This window comes from Eschrichtius robustus, chromosome 12 (genome assembly GCF_028021215.1).
Source record: "Eschrichtius robustus isolate mEscRob2 chromosome 12, mEscRob2.pri, whole genome shotgun sequence".
Classification (NCBI taxonomy): domain Eukaryota; kingdom Metazoa; phylum Chordata; class Mammalia; order Artiodactyla; family Eschrichtiidae; genus Eschrichtius; species Eschrichtius robustus.
The window spans coordinates 22,421,491-22,438,895 of NC_090835.1; the positions used below are offsets into that span (position 1 = coordinate 22,421,491).

The window sequence follows — 17,405 nt, forward strand, 5'->3', positions numbered from 1 at the left end:
TGGCGCGCTCCCCTGCAGCCCGCGTGGGAGGACCCGGGCTGTACACGTACTCTTTCGATCCTGCCCCCAGCCGGGAAGCAGAACCCGGGAAAGCAGCAAGCAGCGAGCGCCCTGGGAGGTATTGCTGGAGGAGAATGCCGAGGAGCCCAGGATCGGTGCCCAGGCTGGCTGCAGAGCCAGAAAAAGGCAAAGGCTAGACAACGCAGCTGGAGGAAGCCTGGCGGATGGGAGGAGGCCAGGAAGGGATTTGGAAGGAAGGAGGGGTGGGGATGGAGAGCTGGGAGCACTAGAGAACTAAGGATCCGGAACCTGGGCGCGCAACTGGTCCCCAGAGCCCGGTCTTGGCGATCGGGTGGGAGGGGCAGGGGGAGGGGTGCGGTGAAGGTGACGGGTGGAGTAAATGGATGCAAAGGCTGAAGCTAAGCAGAAAATGGAAGGCAACCTTTCCGAGAACCAGGGCGGGTGAGGACAATCGAGCTGGGGGAACAATAATGAGAAAGCTGGAGAGGCACAGAAGGAGAGAAAAATCCTGATTGAAGAGTGAGGCCATGGAAGGGTAAGAAATATACTTTGAACAGAAAACCGAAGAAAGCAAAATGCGTCTGGAACTCAAAATTCGATATAAGAAAAAAAAAAAAAACCCACGCTAAAGAGAACTTGCCCCGGAAAATGCGGAGAGATAGGGAAAAAAAAAAAAAAAAAAAGGCATCGAGCATACCGCAAGAACAAAGTGAAAGAAGGGAGAAAGGAGAGGAGACAAACCAGACAAGAAATAGTAAGTTACTTTTTAATTTCTTTTTCACTGAAAAACTACTTACAAAGTTAATTTTGGCACTGACATCCGCACAAAATCTCTAGCCACATACACACCAAGATTATGGTATCTATGCCAGATAAAAATGCATCCCAGGAACACGGACACATTATTTTCTTGGTTGCAAAGATCATATTTTGCTTCCTTAAAAATTCCTCAAGTCTTGAAAGTTATCCCACCTTTTGCAGAATATTTCGCTCTTGGCCAAAGTATCCCAAAACAAACGACTTCTACTTTTTAAGGTGTGTGCCAAGGGGTGGCGGGACTCTTAGAGAAAACCACCTTTTCTGAGAAGTTATTAGAAATACCTCCAAGACATTTTAGTGTTCCCCCTCTTGCCCCAAAGCATCCAGCCAACAAGTCTTGAAATTCAGAGGCAAGCTGCCCACCCTGTAGCACTTTCTGTCACTTGCCTTCAACCATCTGTTAAAAGACAGCGGTGAGACGGGAGGCTGCCGTGGAGCCAGTTTCCAACTTACCTGGTCTGCGCAGGTGATGGTGCTGGAAAGTGTGCTGAAGGGATCCATGGCAGAGCAGCATCGCACAAGCACTTATCCACAAATACAGGACCCAGGGCATCGCAGAGACCATTGCCATTCTCTAAAGAGAACATTAGACAGGAAGGATTACCCCCGGGTTTGAGCCCCCAGCTCCGTCAGTCCCACTGGTGAGAGAAGGGGGGTCTCAGACGTCATGTGCCTTTGCTACTTTGCTGGTTAGAATTAATGACCCAGCAGAGGTCATGCCACAAAGTGGGATTGAGGGAGGTCACTCTCCACGAGATCATGAATCCATTTTTGAAATTATTCAAAACCAAACTCTTAGGATGGCCAAAATACAGAAATAAAGTTTTTGACTATCTGTTAGGCAGTTTGAAACACTGTATCCTGCCTGACTAAACATGCAGTTTTACACAATGATCTTTAAGCTATAGTTATTCCAGGCATTGAAAGGCTGCACGCTCCTGTTCATTCTAACTTCATTGCAAGTCTGACATAAGCCTGGAAGGAAATAGTGGATTTTTTTTTTTTTTAATTCTACAGTCATGAATTTTTAATTCCAATGCTGTCGCCTAAACTAAGTAATCATTTCTCAGAGGCATGTTGTAATCTCCTAAAAGAGCTGGTCTTTTTGGCTGGACTTAAAACCAGAAGGAATTCTCTTCAGCCAAAATGAGTTTCAGATAAAGATCTAAGCGTCTCTCCTAGAGCAAACCATAATTTAGAATATTGCTTTGCCTCCTAAGATCCTATCGTGGCATTTGTTGTAGTGTTGATGAATATGCATATACAGGTGGTATATGTATTTATGGATGAACATCCACCTTTTCTTAAGCGCTGAAACTTTGACAGTCTTCTCGGCACCTATGAGGATCTTAGGAGCTACAAAGGCTCAACTGCGCTGCATATTGTCCAGTTTCTCAAACAACACCTTATGCTGCATTTCATATTTGTCAAATTAGTCAAACTTGAAGCGTCATCCTTAGCCAGTGACATGGAAGCATTTTCTATACAGGAATCCAGTTAAGTATATGCTTTTCTCCTAGATAGAGCTTTGGAACCTAGATTGTTTCTTTCTTTTTTTCACCTTTCCACTGTCAAATCATACACTTCAAGTATTTCAACGCTACATTTAAAACCTCCTAGTGACCTCCCAGTGTGGCTTCTTTATTCGTGGAAATTGGTACTCTTTCCAAAGCTGTGATGTTCAGCAAGCAAAACATATACATTATATGTGTGTGTGTATATAGACATAATACAAGATAATTTATGGGTTTTAGGAGAGAGAGAGATGTAGTCTTTAAGCAGGGTTTTAGAACTATAATAGACAAATGGTGACAACCATAATTAAGTGCAAAGTAGGAAAACATTATTTTCAACAGCATGGTGCCTTTCATGCCCGGGTCTGTGATTCACATAGACCATTCACTTTATAATTAGTTTCACAGCCCACTGTTTACTTTTGTGTACAACGGATTTAACCTCATTGTCTTCAGAACTATCAGTGTACCACAGATGCATTCTCTTCAGTAAAGATAAAGAGCAACACCCCTCCTATGAATTCTGGAATGAATGCATTTGGGTGCCTTTTCAAAATACCCTGCAAATTACAGGAAGACAAAATAGAGGTGACTGTGGCATGCAATGATTGCTTGTGAATTTCAGTTAAAATGCACTAGGAATTCATCTGAACTTGAAGAAAGCCTACCACAATCAAAACAACAGTTTTTCAATGACAGCTTTCCACACAGATCTTAGCACTCAAAAAGACTGCTGTGACTTGACGTTTGCAGTATTTTCCTTCTTTTCCTTTTTTTCATTTAACTTTCTTTAATTCTCAGCATTACTTCCAAGGTTCCTGCATATAGCTCTCTTTGCTCACTCTCTTACCAAGAGGTTGTCTCTATGGTAATAGGTGTTTCCCCCCCCCAAAATAATGCATTCAGCCCTACATAGTTCTCTAGACCTGACTGAATAGGTTTGAAATCTGCTTTCTGAATCTTAAATCCTTAAAGAGGCTTCTTACCTGAAAAATCCAGCCAAGAGCAGAGTACTCTATTAGTGTTCATTGGAAAGCTCTAACACTTTCTAAAATCCATCTGTGCCACAATTGGAGATTTTTTTAAAAAGAGCTTCCCAATAATCTTCTTTATCAGGATTTAAAAAATATGTTTTTCTCTTCCGATGCTACTCCCACAGTAAAGAAGACATTGGGTTCATTCAGACTGTATTGTCAGAAAAGGAACCAAGGTTTGAGGGCTGGAAACCTTGTCATTTTCACCTTTAAATCATCTCCTGGCGTCACCTCTGCCTGACGAGACCTTTGAAGTGATGGTGAGATAATGTGCAGTTTCCTGATGAGAATCAGTTTACAGTTAATGAGGGGCCATCCCCACTCCAGTGCATTCAGGGCAGAGTAAGGCAGCAAAATGTAGGAGCAGGGCTGCTATATGGCGCTGTAAGTAGCAATAGTCTCTTTCAATACATCCCTCCTCTGTAAAGTATCACATGTCTTAAAGTGACATTACCCTTTATTACAGCTACAGTGAATTGTAATACCTGCCCACTAACTCTTGAACAACTCAAGCAGCACTTTAACACTGTATTGCCGGGTACGTCATTCTCTTAGAGATTTTACCGATACTATTCATTTGCCGAAAGAGTAAAGAGGGAAGGAGAAACAAAAGAAAAAAGCATTCTGCAAAATACTGATAGTGTTAATGGGTGTTAGACTCCTAACAGCAAATGGGAAAGTGAAATGTAAGCCATTTCTTACCTCTTAATGTTCTTTTAACCAGTAAGTTAACCCAAAATATTGTTGAGTTTACACAAATTTAAGTCTGTCGATTGTTTTTGGCAGCTAAATCTGGGAATATGGCCTATCTAGACTACAATATAGATGTTTATAGGCATAAACCCAAAGCAAACCTTCTGAGTTTTTTAACATGTTTAATAAATAGAAGTATGTCATTTTCAGCATCGACGACTGGATTTTGATAAAGAAATATGCTCAAGACATTTTTTAAAAATTTCCCTCAAATAACATGCTGGGGTGGGGAGAGGAAACACTCAGAAGTTCAACATTTTGTTTCTAGTATTATGGTTTAGACACTTTCTTCTTTGGAAATATAATGTCATTGTACCTACACATCATCGATGCATATAAGGTGACCTAGTTTTCACTTACAGATTGCACTAGCAATGATTCATTCCAATAACTCAATCAGTTATTTCATGAATCACTTATAAAGCACCTACTAAGTGTTAGATGCTTGGGGACAAGGCAGAAAACAAGATTGATGTGATTGCCACTGTCATAGATCATACTGTCCAGTCTTTCATTGTTTTTTTAAATCAAGGTAGTTCTCATAATATTCCAGCCTCAAAAACCTCTTCAAGTGCCTCAGAATACTCTCTTGCCTTTCACAGGCATTATAAGGAAGGTTTGATGCTGCAGTGTGTCTTTAGAAGCCATTCTCTCCTCTCCTGTTACACAGAGTGAGAGAATGAGAGACCCTTCAGACGCATCAGTCTTCCCCACTGGTCCTGCACAGTTGCACAATACACACAGAATAGCTCTTTGGACCCTAACAACCATTTATTAAAGCTCATCATTAAACAAAGTTCAAGATAAAGATAACAGTAAATACAAATCTTAGAGTGAGAATAAGTCAAGAGTGCCAAAGTTCTAGATGGTGTTGCGTGTTTCATTTCCGTCGTTCATTATTGTTGAGTTGGTGAGTATATATAGAAAGCTCACACCGACTGTTCAATATCAAGACAAAAATGATAATAACTACAGTAGCAGCAGGTAAGGTTTATTGAACCTTCACCATGTGCTGGCACTACTCTATAGTATGTTGCTTATAAGGTGTAATTTAATCCTTTTTACCACCCCATAAGATAGGTGTAATGATTATTGTCTTCATTTCATGGATGGGGAACCAGAGGGTGAATAGGGAGATTAAGAAACTTGCTCAAGGTATTATAGCTACTAAGTGATAGAGCAGATTTCAAACCCCAATGATCTGGGTCAAGAGCCCACCTCCTAAACACTAGGATTAAACACTTCATGGAAAAAACAACCCTCCAAAATTAACCATTATATTTTCTCATTTCTTTACCATTAAGACACACTCAAAAAATTATTATACATTCATTCAAGACTTATATACGGAGCACATTCCAGGCATTTGAAATATAGAAATGTGGAAGGTAGTACTTACCCCATGTCTTTGTTTTTGTTTTTGTTTTTGGTTTGTTTCTGTTATGCTAATGCATTAAAAATAAAAGGAAGTTCACATTTGCTAATAAAGGCTACCATTTGAAAACTGTACACTATATTTTTCATTTCTAGGGATTAAACTAAGGCTCAACATAGTTTCTTATCTACAATTCAATTTAATAAACTTGAAACACATACTCATGGATTATGTTCAAGGCACTCAGGCATTGTTAGATTTTTTTTTAAACAACTGGAATAAAGACTTTCCCTTACATTTTTAAGTGGCTTCTATATATGTTATGTGATGGAACAAGAATATCAACCTAGTTCCATTTCCTCTTCCAAATACCTTGTCCACTGTATTGCAGCCAATGATCATTTTCCCTAATAATATAAGCATCAACGGATATTGACATTTGAGGCAATTTAGTCCATTCTTCCATCTCAAAGCAAAATTACTCTCACACCTTTCAAAGAAGTTAGGCCTTTGCACTTTTCACCATGGTAGGACTCCATCACTTGATCACTTTATTGTTTAGTGGGCCATAATGTTCTGGCCAATGAGGTGTCAACAAAACTGACGGTATCTCTTTGAGGCTGGAGCATTTAATTGTTGAAGCAACACCCTCTAGATCCCTCTTTGCCTCTGGAACAGGGACTAGTTACACTATCTGCCTGGATTCTTGAGAGACTGCAAAGAGCAGAGGCATCCCCTTCCCCTACCCACCCACAATAGATGTAGATAGTAAATAAGAAATATTCTGTTCTTTAGGCAGTTGAGATTTGGGGGCTATTCGTTATTGCACTATAACCTAGTCTATCCTGACTGATGAAGACTTTAACCTACATTGATCATGTATTAATTGAATTTTTATGTTCCATACACTGCCCTAAGCTCTGAGGAGACAGCAGTATACACATCAGACCCAGTTCCTGCCTTCACAGAGCCCCCTGCTATAGAAATCCATTGGAGATTTTTGATCAGAGCAGTGATAAATCCAGAGCATTGATGATTGCAGCTAGAATCCCTTCAGGTTCTTATAAGTCAGGAGTTATAAACTGATCACTTACGTGCCCACAGCCATGCCCTGCTCAATCATTCGGTTATACAAGCACAATACTGCAAAAGGCAATGGACTACAGCACAATTGTTTTAGTTCTTCCAGTTACATGAATTCAAGATACCTACTCAGTTGGGCCAAACTCCTAAATATATACATTTCAAATACAGTATCTATGTATATGTACATTTGTTTATGTAAAAAAGAGAGAAAATCCTATTTACCAGAACTTCTCCCCATGGAGAAACCCACATTTACTCAGAAGAAAGACCCAATGAAAATAATTGGGAGTGAAAGATAAAACACTCAGAATGCTTAAATAGCCAAGAATGTTCAGCATATTGCCCTACATAATAAAAGGCAGGGGGAGGGAGGAATGGCAGATAGAGGATGCAATAGGGCAGAAACCTGGAGGGAGGAAAAAATAGTGGGGGGCAGAGAAGCACAGAGAGAGATAAAGAGAGAGAGAGAAATGCAGAGGCTCTCCAGAGGCTTGGAAGAAAAGAACTGAGAACAGAAATGTCCAAAGGGGATTTCCTGGTGGAAAACTATATCCTGTGGAATAGGACTCCACCCTGCGTCTCTTCAAATGATTACAAAAGCTTCAAAATACAAAAAACTCATGTATACTACATGTTACTAAGTTAACTGGGAAACCCACTGAAGGGGTAAAATCCTGGATCCAGGCCCAAAGTACCACCAGAAAATCCCTCATTCCCCTGATGACCACACTTTTCATTTCTCGGCAGTAGAAATAAAAGCCATCCTTACTTTAGTTTAAGAACAATCCACTTAATAATTTGGCTAATTTGAATTCACAAATGTGCAGGGAAAACAAATTTGAGACATGCAAGATTTTATGTCTATGCATATTTCTAAATTGAAAAACAACTAAAGGAATTTAAATAAATTACATCTGGGCTGAGAAAGATGCCAAGTTTTGGTCCAATGCAAATGAAAGTGGTTTAGATGTATGCCATTTAAAACAGTTCTAAGTATTTCTTGAAATAACGCATTTTGGTTGTGATTTCACAATGCTGATGTTTTTTCTTGTTCCACTTCAATGGCTGATGGAAATGAAGGCGTGGATGAGAGGATCATTGCCATTATCTCTAATCTATATGCCTTCTGTAACGTTGAAGCCCAATTTCTCTTTTCTGTAGTCACTGGGGCTACCTACCAGTTGGCTGACAATGTCTATTTTCAGTCCCTGATCATGAGAAGACAATATACCTTTTCCCTTGGCTAAGTAATAATGTTACCCTATCTTTCTCCCATAACCCAATTGCATAAATCATTTGCGTTGCATCACTCTTTTTCTGGAACTCACTTAAAATTTTCCTGTCTACCCTGGTGTCCTAGTATGTGCCCCATACCAGATACACAGCAACACCCCTAGCTTGTCAGTCTTACTTTGGGGCCTAAATAAAGTTTATATACTTGTCTTATTTACTACTCTATTCTGTACCTGGCATTTTTTCAAAATACATTTAAGCTAAGATGAGGAAAAGGATAATGAAGAGAAAGCAGGTGAAGTACAACAACAGAATGGCAGTTTAAATAATATATAATATTGATGGTGATTGATGATCATATAATAATGATGATGACGATACTACTGTATTAGTACCCTTTTTTTTTGGCAGGGGAGACTCTTTCTATGTGCCAAGCCCTGGTTCAGCGTTCACATGTTGTGTCTCATTTAATTCTCACAAAAATGCTAATAGGTCTGTATTACAGTGATCTTTATTTTGTGGGTGAAGATACAAATTTCAGAGAAGTCAAGTGATTGAACTAATGCCACACCTCTAGTAAGGTTGAAAAACTTTGATGCAAACTCACATTTGATTTTCAGAGCCTAAGCTCTAAGCAACCAAATTCTAGGCAAGCAATATTGGCAAGAAATAAAAAATTTCACATGATAAAGATAAAAGACGAAGTAAGCAAAGTAAGATGAGCCTAATGTGAAGTTTGAACGTGAAATGCAAAGCATCAGTGGTACAAAGGAAGCACTATTTTGACTCTAAGCTTCCTAGCAGTAGAAGTGAAGAAGAGAAAAATTATTTCTTAAAAATTTACAGCATCCACAAGGTAAAAAACCAAACAAAAGCACACAAACCAAAAAAAGCCAAACAACTGCTCCAGAAGGAATAAAAATTAATGGTAACAGAGAAATGAGCAGAGGCTGAATCATTTTCTATAAAACTGGTGATTCTCAGTTCTGTAATTTGGATCTGGATACATAATGCAGAATTTTCCGTAACTGTAAGAAAAGGGAAATGGAAGGCAAGATTTCTCTTAGGCTGGAAGAAAAGATAACCTTTGTGTCGGAGTTTCATTTTCCACCTCCAGCAGCCTATCTCTACAATCACTTTATCAATTATAATTCCTCATTGCTTATCTTGTCTGTCTTCCAGGCAGCAGAGAAAAAAAGAATAAGGTCATTTCTTTTGTTCTTCCACATCTCATCTCCTTATTCTGCTTTTAGAACAGAAAGAAAGTTGAAACCACAAACAGCTTCACCTCCATTGCACTAATCAAAGTAATAAATGAACTGTCCTTTTAGAGACCAAGTGGTCTCTTCCTTACGAGAATATGAACATATTTTATAAGCACGTAAAGGTCATGAAAATGACTGCTTTGATGATAATAAAGAAAATAACATGATTTCTATGGTTTATAAAACTCTCAGATTCATAGCCGGATTCATAATCGCCATCCCCCATAACTACTCTGATCTAAGAAATGGCCCTTCACCCTCTCAATGGTTCAGCCAGAAATGAAGACGGCCATCTCCCTCTCCGTGAACTCCCTCTTTCAACGTCACTTCCTATCAATTTGACTTCCGGTCTATGTCTTAAATCTCTCTATTCTCTCCCTCTCCATTCAAACATCTTCACCCAAGTTACCACCATCTTTCACCTGAACTATGGTAATACTTTCCTAACTAGTCCACTTGCCTTCAAATTCGTACATCCCACCCATCTCTTCCCCACTCTGCAGCCGGAGGGAATGTGTTTGAGGTGCGTGTTGATCATGCCACTCTTGTTATTTGAAAATCTTTCAATGGTTTTTCATTGAGCTTAAAATAAAGCCCAAGTTCATGACCATGGTTGACAGGGCTCTGCATGAGTTGGCCCCTCTCTACTTCTCTAGCCTCATCTTTTACAAACACTCTCACTCTCGGCTCCTACTATACTCCTCTCTTGGATCCTTGAGTAGGATAGGGAAACTTTCCCCCAGTTGTCTTCTGGAATGCTCCAAACCAGATCAACTCGTTGTGGTTATGCTCTCATAGCCCTCAGGATATCATCTCTATAGGTTAACGACCATTGTAAATAACTATTTCTGGAATTATTTATGATATCTGGTTTACCTCTTTACCAGAATCACCATGAGAGAAGGAAAACTGGCACCTTGCTCAGTACCATATCTTCAGAATCGAGCCTAGATATACTACCTGACATATAGTAGGCACTCAAATGTTGGCATCATAAATAAATAATAATCAATGAATCAAAAATAAAATATAAGGCCACTATCAAGATGGCATGCACAGCAAACTGTTTTTCTAGAAATAAGTAGATTTTGTACCCTCCCCAGTAGCCTTTATTCATTCTTTTTGGTAGCACACACGTATGAAGTGGCGATACATATTAAGGATGACTCCCTTGCTCTGTGTGAGTCTATTGTTATGGCACTAAGTAAAGGAAATTGGCCCATATATTGTTTAAACCCTTAGCTACCTGCCACTAAATCTGTGTTGGAGTCTTCTTTTTTTTTTTTTTTTTTTTTTGCTAGAAGAAAAAAATGAAACTGTCCTGAATTTTCAGCCCTGGTTCTTAGTATTTGATATCCAAATATGATCTGATGGTAGAACTCACAGTTGATACCTGGAGAATAAAGAAAAGTCTACAAATGTTAAAAATAAAAAGAAAGCACTTAGAATTTCATTATACTGAACCTAGAAGAAATCTCCCCAAAAGCCTCCTAGTCCAGCCTCTCTGTTCTAGAGGAAATAAAAAGACCTAAGAACGGGAAGAGGCTTACCTGAGGGAATACACTGACTTCACTTGTGTGGGTCACGTTAGAATATGTCTCCTCATCTGATGTTCTCTCTCTTTCTCTCCCTCTCACAGCACTATCCAGTAGAACTTTCTGCAATACTAGAAATGTTCTGTATCTGTGCTGGCCAAGATGGTAGCCACTATCCACGTGTGGCTATCAAGCACTTGAAATGTGGCTAGTGCAACCAAGGAAATGAATTTTTTAATTTTTGATTTTATTTCATTTTAACTAATTTAAACTTAAATAGCCTCATATGGCTAGCGGATACTTTACTGAACAGCACAGCTCTAAAATATACCAGCTAGGTTATGGAAAATAAACCCTGTGACATCAAATAATTTTCAGTAAGCTAGCAGAAAAATTTGAATCACCTGACAGTAACCTTCCAAAACTAGGATATCATAGAAGAAGGTAGAATGGGCTTGGTTACAAGTAATAGAAAAAAAAATAAACAAACGAAAACAATGCAAACTGCAGTAAATAATAAAGAGGATGTATGGCTTCTTGCAGGTAGACAGTTCACAGGTGGGGCTCACCTCCAGGTGGGTTTGACCCAGTAACTCCACCAAACTATCAAGGATCTAGCTCATTTTCAACTCTCTCTCTGCCCTTCAAGGTGTCATTCTAAGGCAGGCTCCCCACCATGGATGAAACAGAGCTGCCAACAGCTGTCTGGGCTATGAGCTTCTTCATCCATATAATGGCAACAGAAAGGATTGTTTCAAGAAGCTCTCTCAGATGAACAAGAGTCTTTCTTAGCTTCCCCCAGCAAACCATTTCTCACGGCTCCTTAGCTTGACTTGGGTCACTTGCCCCTCCTTGAGCCAGTTACCTTGGCCAGGGGGACACGGTCACATTGTTGGACTCTGAGCTGCACCATAAGCCCCAGACCCAAATCAAGAGAGAAATCAGCTTCCTCCAAAAGAGATGAATGGAGTGAGGGAGGTTTGATACTTAAATGAAAATTAAGACAATAATGAGGAAGAAAGGATGAATATTAAAGACAATCACAGTGTGGACAAAAGTTAGTAATGTTTTCATATGTCCTTTTAGGACTAAAGTACTTTGCCATTTTTATAACTTTTTTCTACTTATAAAGTAATATATTAGTATTTTTGAAAGGTAGTAAACTTAAGATCTAAATAGAAAATTTTTAAACTCATCTAGAATCTGTCACATGAAAGTCACCAGTATTAGCATTTAAGTGCACATTCTCCTTTCACTTTCTAAAAATGCCTGGTTGGTTTTGTTGCGCATATATACACACACACACACACACACACACACACACACACACACATAGGTTTTATAATCTGCTTTTTTTTCTCTGAAAATATCACATTTTCCAATGTCAATAACTATTCCTCTAATGGTGACCTTAATCTATATAACCAACCTAAAGTACTTTTCTTTTTCTAAACATTCCTCATCCCTCTGTTGCTTGTAAATTGTGGTTAATCTTACTTTTGTGTCAGGAAACTTCCTTCTACGCAAGACAGAGAATTAACAACAAGAATATTTTTCTTTTCTCTATAGGATCCTATATGACGCCAATGGTTAACTACAACAGAAAAACATAAATCCCCTTTGCCTGCTGTGGGTTTAAATCCTATGAAATTTTCTTGACACTCTAGGTTTGTACTTGATCTGCCTTCAAGTAAATTTCTCTTCTGGTCTTTGTCTTATTATTAATGTGCCTGATTACCTATTCTCGTTTATCTGGTTTGAATTTTAATTGTGGGAAAGAGATAATTTCCAGAAAAAGAAAAAAAACTGAAAAATAGAAATACGTATCTTTTAATCCATATCTCCTTGGGCCTCCCTCCTTTGATTTCTTTATGTTTTGACTTGGTCAGTGAGGCAGTATAATAGAAGGGCTAAGAGAATGGGCTCTGCTGCAGACAGCTTGGGTCCTTCTTTCAGCAACACCACTTACTAACTGCCCAGTCCTAGTTAAGTAATTTTCCCTGAGTTGCCTCACCGATTCAAAGGATTATCATTAAGATGCATATCAGAATGTCTGGCATATTACAAATCTCTATAAACTTTTAAAATTAAATTTGATATCTAGGCTCTAACTAAGATTTAGCTCTAAGTTTTAAGATGTTTTCTTATGCCTTTGCAACCTCAACTTTTTAAATTTGAGACATTCTTGCTCCCCTTCCATCTCCACTTACCTTTCCTATTCCCCTCCCTTCTCCCAAATCGACCTACTTTTCTAGATTTGGTTCTGGTGCACTGTTCTCCATGGAGTTTTTCTTGGCCTCCCAAGTCTAGGGTGGACACCCCTCCCCTCCACCTCGATAAGATTCGGTGCCAACCACATGTGCTACAGCATCTACTGCTCGGTACCATATTTGTCTGTTTTCTTTTCTTTTCTCTTCACTTCACTAGACTAACTTTCACTTCCAAATCCCCAGATAAAGCATAGTGCCTTTCAGGCCTTCAAACATAATGCCTTCTTGACTCAAAGCTTTTGCACAATTTGTTCCCTCTTTCTGGAACATTCTTCCATTTATTCTTTTCCCAGATGGCTCTTTTTTTATCCCTCTGGCCTCAGAGAGACTTTCCCTGACCCTATCATTCCCTTTTTGAAAACATGCAATGGTTTTCCAATGCACAGAATATAATGTGGTTTAAAAACCACAGACCAGGGCTTCCCTGGTGGAGCAGTGGTTAAGAATCCGCCTGCCAATGCAGGGGACACGGGTTCGAGCCCTGGTCCAGGCAGATCCCGCGTGCCACGGAGCAACTAAGCCTGTGTGCCACAACTACAGAGCCTACGCTCTAGAGCCTGCGAGCCACAACAGTTGAAGCCTGCGCACCTAGAGCCCGTGCTCCTCAACAAGAGAAGCCACCGCAATGAGAAGCCCATGCACCACAACGAAGAGTAGCCCCCGCTTGTCACAACTAGAGAAAGCCTGCGTGCAGCAATGAAGATCCAATGCAGCTAAAAATAAATTAATTAATTAATAAAAAAAATTTTTTTAAGTAAATGAAAACCACAGACCACAAGACCCAACACAACCAATGTCTGCCCATATTTTCAATCTAAATATCATTCCATTCCTCCCTACCTACTCCCACATTCACCATGCTCCAGTCACTCTGATCTTCTCTCAGTAATGCATTCAGGTATTCATTCATTCAGCAAGCATTCATGCCACAAACCAAGTACAGAGAACACAACTCAAGAACTGGTTCACAGGATAATCATTGCCCCATCTCACATACTCCAAATACTATCTAGATTCAGGGCCTTTGTACAGGCTCTAAACTCCTGTTTTATTCATCACTGTTCACTCTCCATCTGACAATGTACCTGGCACATAGTAGGTGCTCAATCAGTATTTATAGACTAGATGAATAAATGAATGTGTCAGTGAATGAATAAACACAGCCATTTCTCATTTATTCATGTTTTAGGTGTTTTATGAATTTGCAGCAGTATTCTAAGCAAGCGGTTGGCAGTGGGCTGAGCAGGGAGGAGGCTGGGAAGAATTTCAGATGATGTGTCTGTACACGTATGGGTGTGTGTGTGGGAATCTGAGTCTGAGAACGCCTAAATGTGCATCTCCATCCACATCCCAGTGCCAGAGAGAAAGGCTTTTTGCATGGCTTGTTTTTTCTCATCCACCGTTTTGTCCCTTTCTCCTATTACACCATATTGAAAGTAGGCTTTTCCCACTCTTAGTTTCCACCCTCACGTTCATACTGTAATGATGAGCATGTGGTATCTCTGAGAGTCCCAGCTCAGAGAGGAGAATACAGCAGTTGCTAGTTTAGAGTAGAGGAAAAGAGAATTATAAAAAGGAGTTCAAGGGAAACGCTGGACATGATTGAAGCAGGTAGGACAAAGTACTTGAGCACACCCAATACACATCCAAGTATTTAGGGAATACTTAGATTCCCTAAACCAGAGGTCCTCAGTCTTGACTGAGTTACAATAACTTGGGGAGATTTTAAAACTCTAAATGCCCTGGACCCTACCTCAGATCACTCAAAACAGGATCTCTGGAGGTGGAACTCAGGCAACAGTGTTTCTCAAAGCTCCCTGAGTGGTTCCAATGTGCAGCCAAGTTTGAAAACCACTGACTAAAACAAAAACTTACTGCAGTAAGTCTCTGGTCACTGTGGCAACCCCACAAATACCTGCGATCGCTTGTTAATTAGTTGCCAACTAAGAGGCACGTTCTCTGTGTTTAACAGATTGAAGGTTAGCCCAGTGTATGCATCTTTATTGAAAGCTTACTGTGTGCTTGATATGATAATATTTACCATATAAGAACTCTATTTCATTAATTTGGGGTTTTTTCCTACCTCATATTTAACTGCATAGATGATGTGAACTTTAGGTGTTCCAAGCAATGGTTAGTAAACATCACGATTGCTCCATTTACATACATCCCCTCTCCCTGATTTTCTATCATTTAGCCACAACCCCCCGTACTGAGCTAACTGCTGGTTCTAGGAGGCTCTCCTGTGGCTCAGGGTAGCCCCATCCCCTGGCCATAATCAGGGATAAGCACAAAACTCAGTTTGTGCCAATAATATGCAAGGACAGGTTTCCAGAGATCTCTTGGAAAGACACTTTTTAATTCATCCAAGACAGCTTTAGGAAGTGATTTTTTTTTTTTTTCTTTTCTTCCAGACCTAAACAAGGAAGCAGGTCATTGACTAAGAGTCATTAACAAGCATTTGGAGATTCTGAAGAGGCACCAACCTTAACACGAGACTGATACCATGAAAAGTAGAGTGAACAAGTGTGGGAAAATGTCCTTTGATGAATCAAACAAGTGCTAAAGTCCACTCAGTGTTAGACTTGCCCTGTAATAGTTTAAGGCAGTTTGAGCGTGGCTTTCTGTTACTTGCAACCAAAAGCATCCGAATTAATGGAGCATTAAGAGACAGCCTACAACAACGGAAATATAAAACTAAAAATATCCCAAAGATTGTTTAACCAAAACTTTCATTTTAAAAATGAGAAGATTAAGACCCAAACAGCTGAAATGACTCATGCAAGGTAGCACAATCTACCTGGCCTTAATGTTACATAGAATTGGGCCTAGATTTCAGGTGTCCTCATTTCCAGCCCATTGTTCGTTCTACTGAAGAATAAAGTCTTCATTGAAAACATTCACTTTAATTTTCAAATGTTGCTAAATTAGCTGTGATGACCCTAATTTTTAAAATGTCATTAAATCTCCTTGGAAGGAACTCTCTAGAAATACATATTCCCAGCCCTCTCTCAAAAGACATACTCAAAGCCTATACAGACCATTTGCTTTTCAAATGCAGACGTCATGAAAGAATATGCAAAACTGTTGAAAATATATATCACACAAGCCACCCCAACCAAAAAAAAATTTTTAAGTTCTATCCAGCTAGGCTGCTTCAGTAAATGATGTTGCTGAATATATAAAATACTTGAATCTAAATTTAAAAATGCTCCCCCACCCCTTGATTAACCAGATTGTCCCCTCCCCTATATATAGGAACGCTATGTGCCTGAGCCCACTTACCATCTGTCACCACATTTTCCAAACTTCTCTTCCACCCCCTCCTCTTACACAATCTTATCACATAAAAATATTAGATTTCAGGGATTTGTATAATTTCATTAAATTTTCTGAGCCAAGTAAAAATAGACGAAGTACTGGTATCTCAAACTGACTCAGATTTTGAGTGTCCAACACATATCCATGGTAGCCAGTAATGCCCTTTAGGCAGAACTCATGTGCCCAAGAATAACAAGAATAAGTCTTTTCCCTTATTATGGCATTTCATATTAGGAATTTTCAGGTGTTCCCCATATGGCCGAGAAGGATTTGGATAGCTTCCAGAGAGTCCTGACTCATATACCATCATGTTGCTTTGTTTATTACCTTTCATAAAGATTTGTGAGTTTTCTCAGATCATTAGAAAAATACTTAGAAGCCAATTGGGGATTATGCATGTTGCTGTTTCCCCTTCGCGGTTTGGGAAATGATTTTTAATCATCTGAATACAGGGCACCTCTACTCACCCAAGTGCTTAAGGTAGAAGCTTAAGAGTCTTCTTTTGTTGCTCGCTTTCCTGCTTCTCACATACAATCTATCCAAAATCTCAGCCAATGCTTTTGTTTCCAGACCCCACAGGAGGTCTCTGAAGAATGACCAGTGAGATTGGCTATAAAATAATAAGTCCACTACACAATGTAGAATTGTTAGGGATGGCCCTCTGAACTAGGTTCTTTCCTGCTTCTCTGCATAGGTAGGAGCAATGAGGCTTATAATGAGCATCCTATTATTTCTACCAAACATCCCTCTTTCTCCCATCCCTAACCCAGGTGGTCCCAAAGGGTACATCAACCACAGTGTCCCAACTATTCTGTGATCACAGAGGTAGTCACATGACTCAGGCCTGATCAATCAGGAATCCCCATGTCCTGCCAGCAGAAATTGGTCCAAGGGTGGTATATTATCCAAGAAGAACACTGGGAGAAAGGGATTTGCTCCCTTTATAACATAGACTTGGGGCTACTGGTGACTGTTTCTATCTGCCATTAGAAAAATTCTGCCTGTGGCAGCAGAAAGCACAGTCACACCCAGAAAAGAAAGAGACAAACTAAAACTGAAAGACAGAAAAGGAGAAAGAGGGGATAAGAAGAGAGTCTAAATCAGGGGTCAGCAAACTATGTTCTGCCTCCTGTTTTTGTAAATTAAGTTTACTGGAACACAAATACACCCATTTGTTAA

General features: G+C 39.6%; 1 protein-coding gene and 1 long non-coding RNA gene across 5 annotated transcripts in view; one reads left to right on the forward strand and one right to left on the reverse strand.

The window, feature by feature from the left end:
- Positions 1 to 17,405, reverse strand: part of TAFA1 (TAFA chemokine like family member 1) — a 773,964-nt gene that overhangs the window by 471,515 nt on the left and 285,044 nt on the right. For all 4 annotated transcript variants that reach the window (XM_068558949.1, XM_068558948.1, XM_068558950.1 and 1 more), the window contains one exon: positions 1,294 to 1,414. In XM_068558949.1, the coding sequence (XP_068415050.1) occupies positions 1,294 to 1,411 (118 nt within the window). In that variant the 5' untranslated portion in view covers positions 1,412 to 1,414. The remainder of the gene's footprint in view (positions 1 to 1,293; positions 1,415 to 17,405) is intronic.
- LOC137773880 (uncharacterized) overlaps positions 390 to 17,405 on the forward strand; it is a 47,138-nt gene continuing 30,122 nt past the window's right edge. Inside the window, exon 1 of the long non-coding RNA XR_011075740.1 lies at positions 390 to 775. This is a non-coding gene — a long non-coding RNA (uncharacterized lncRNA). The remainder of the gene's footprint in view (positions 776 to 17,405) is intronic.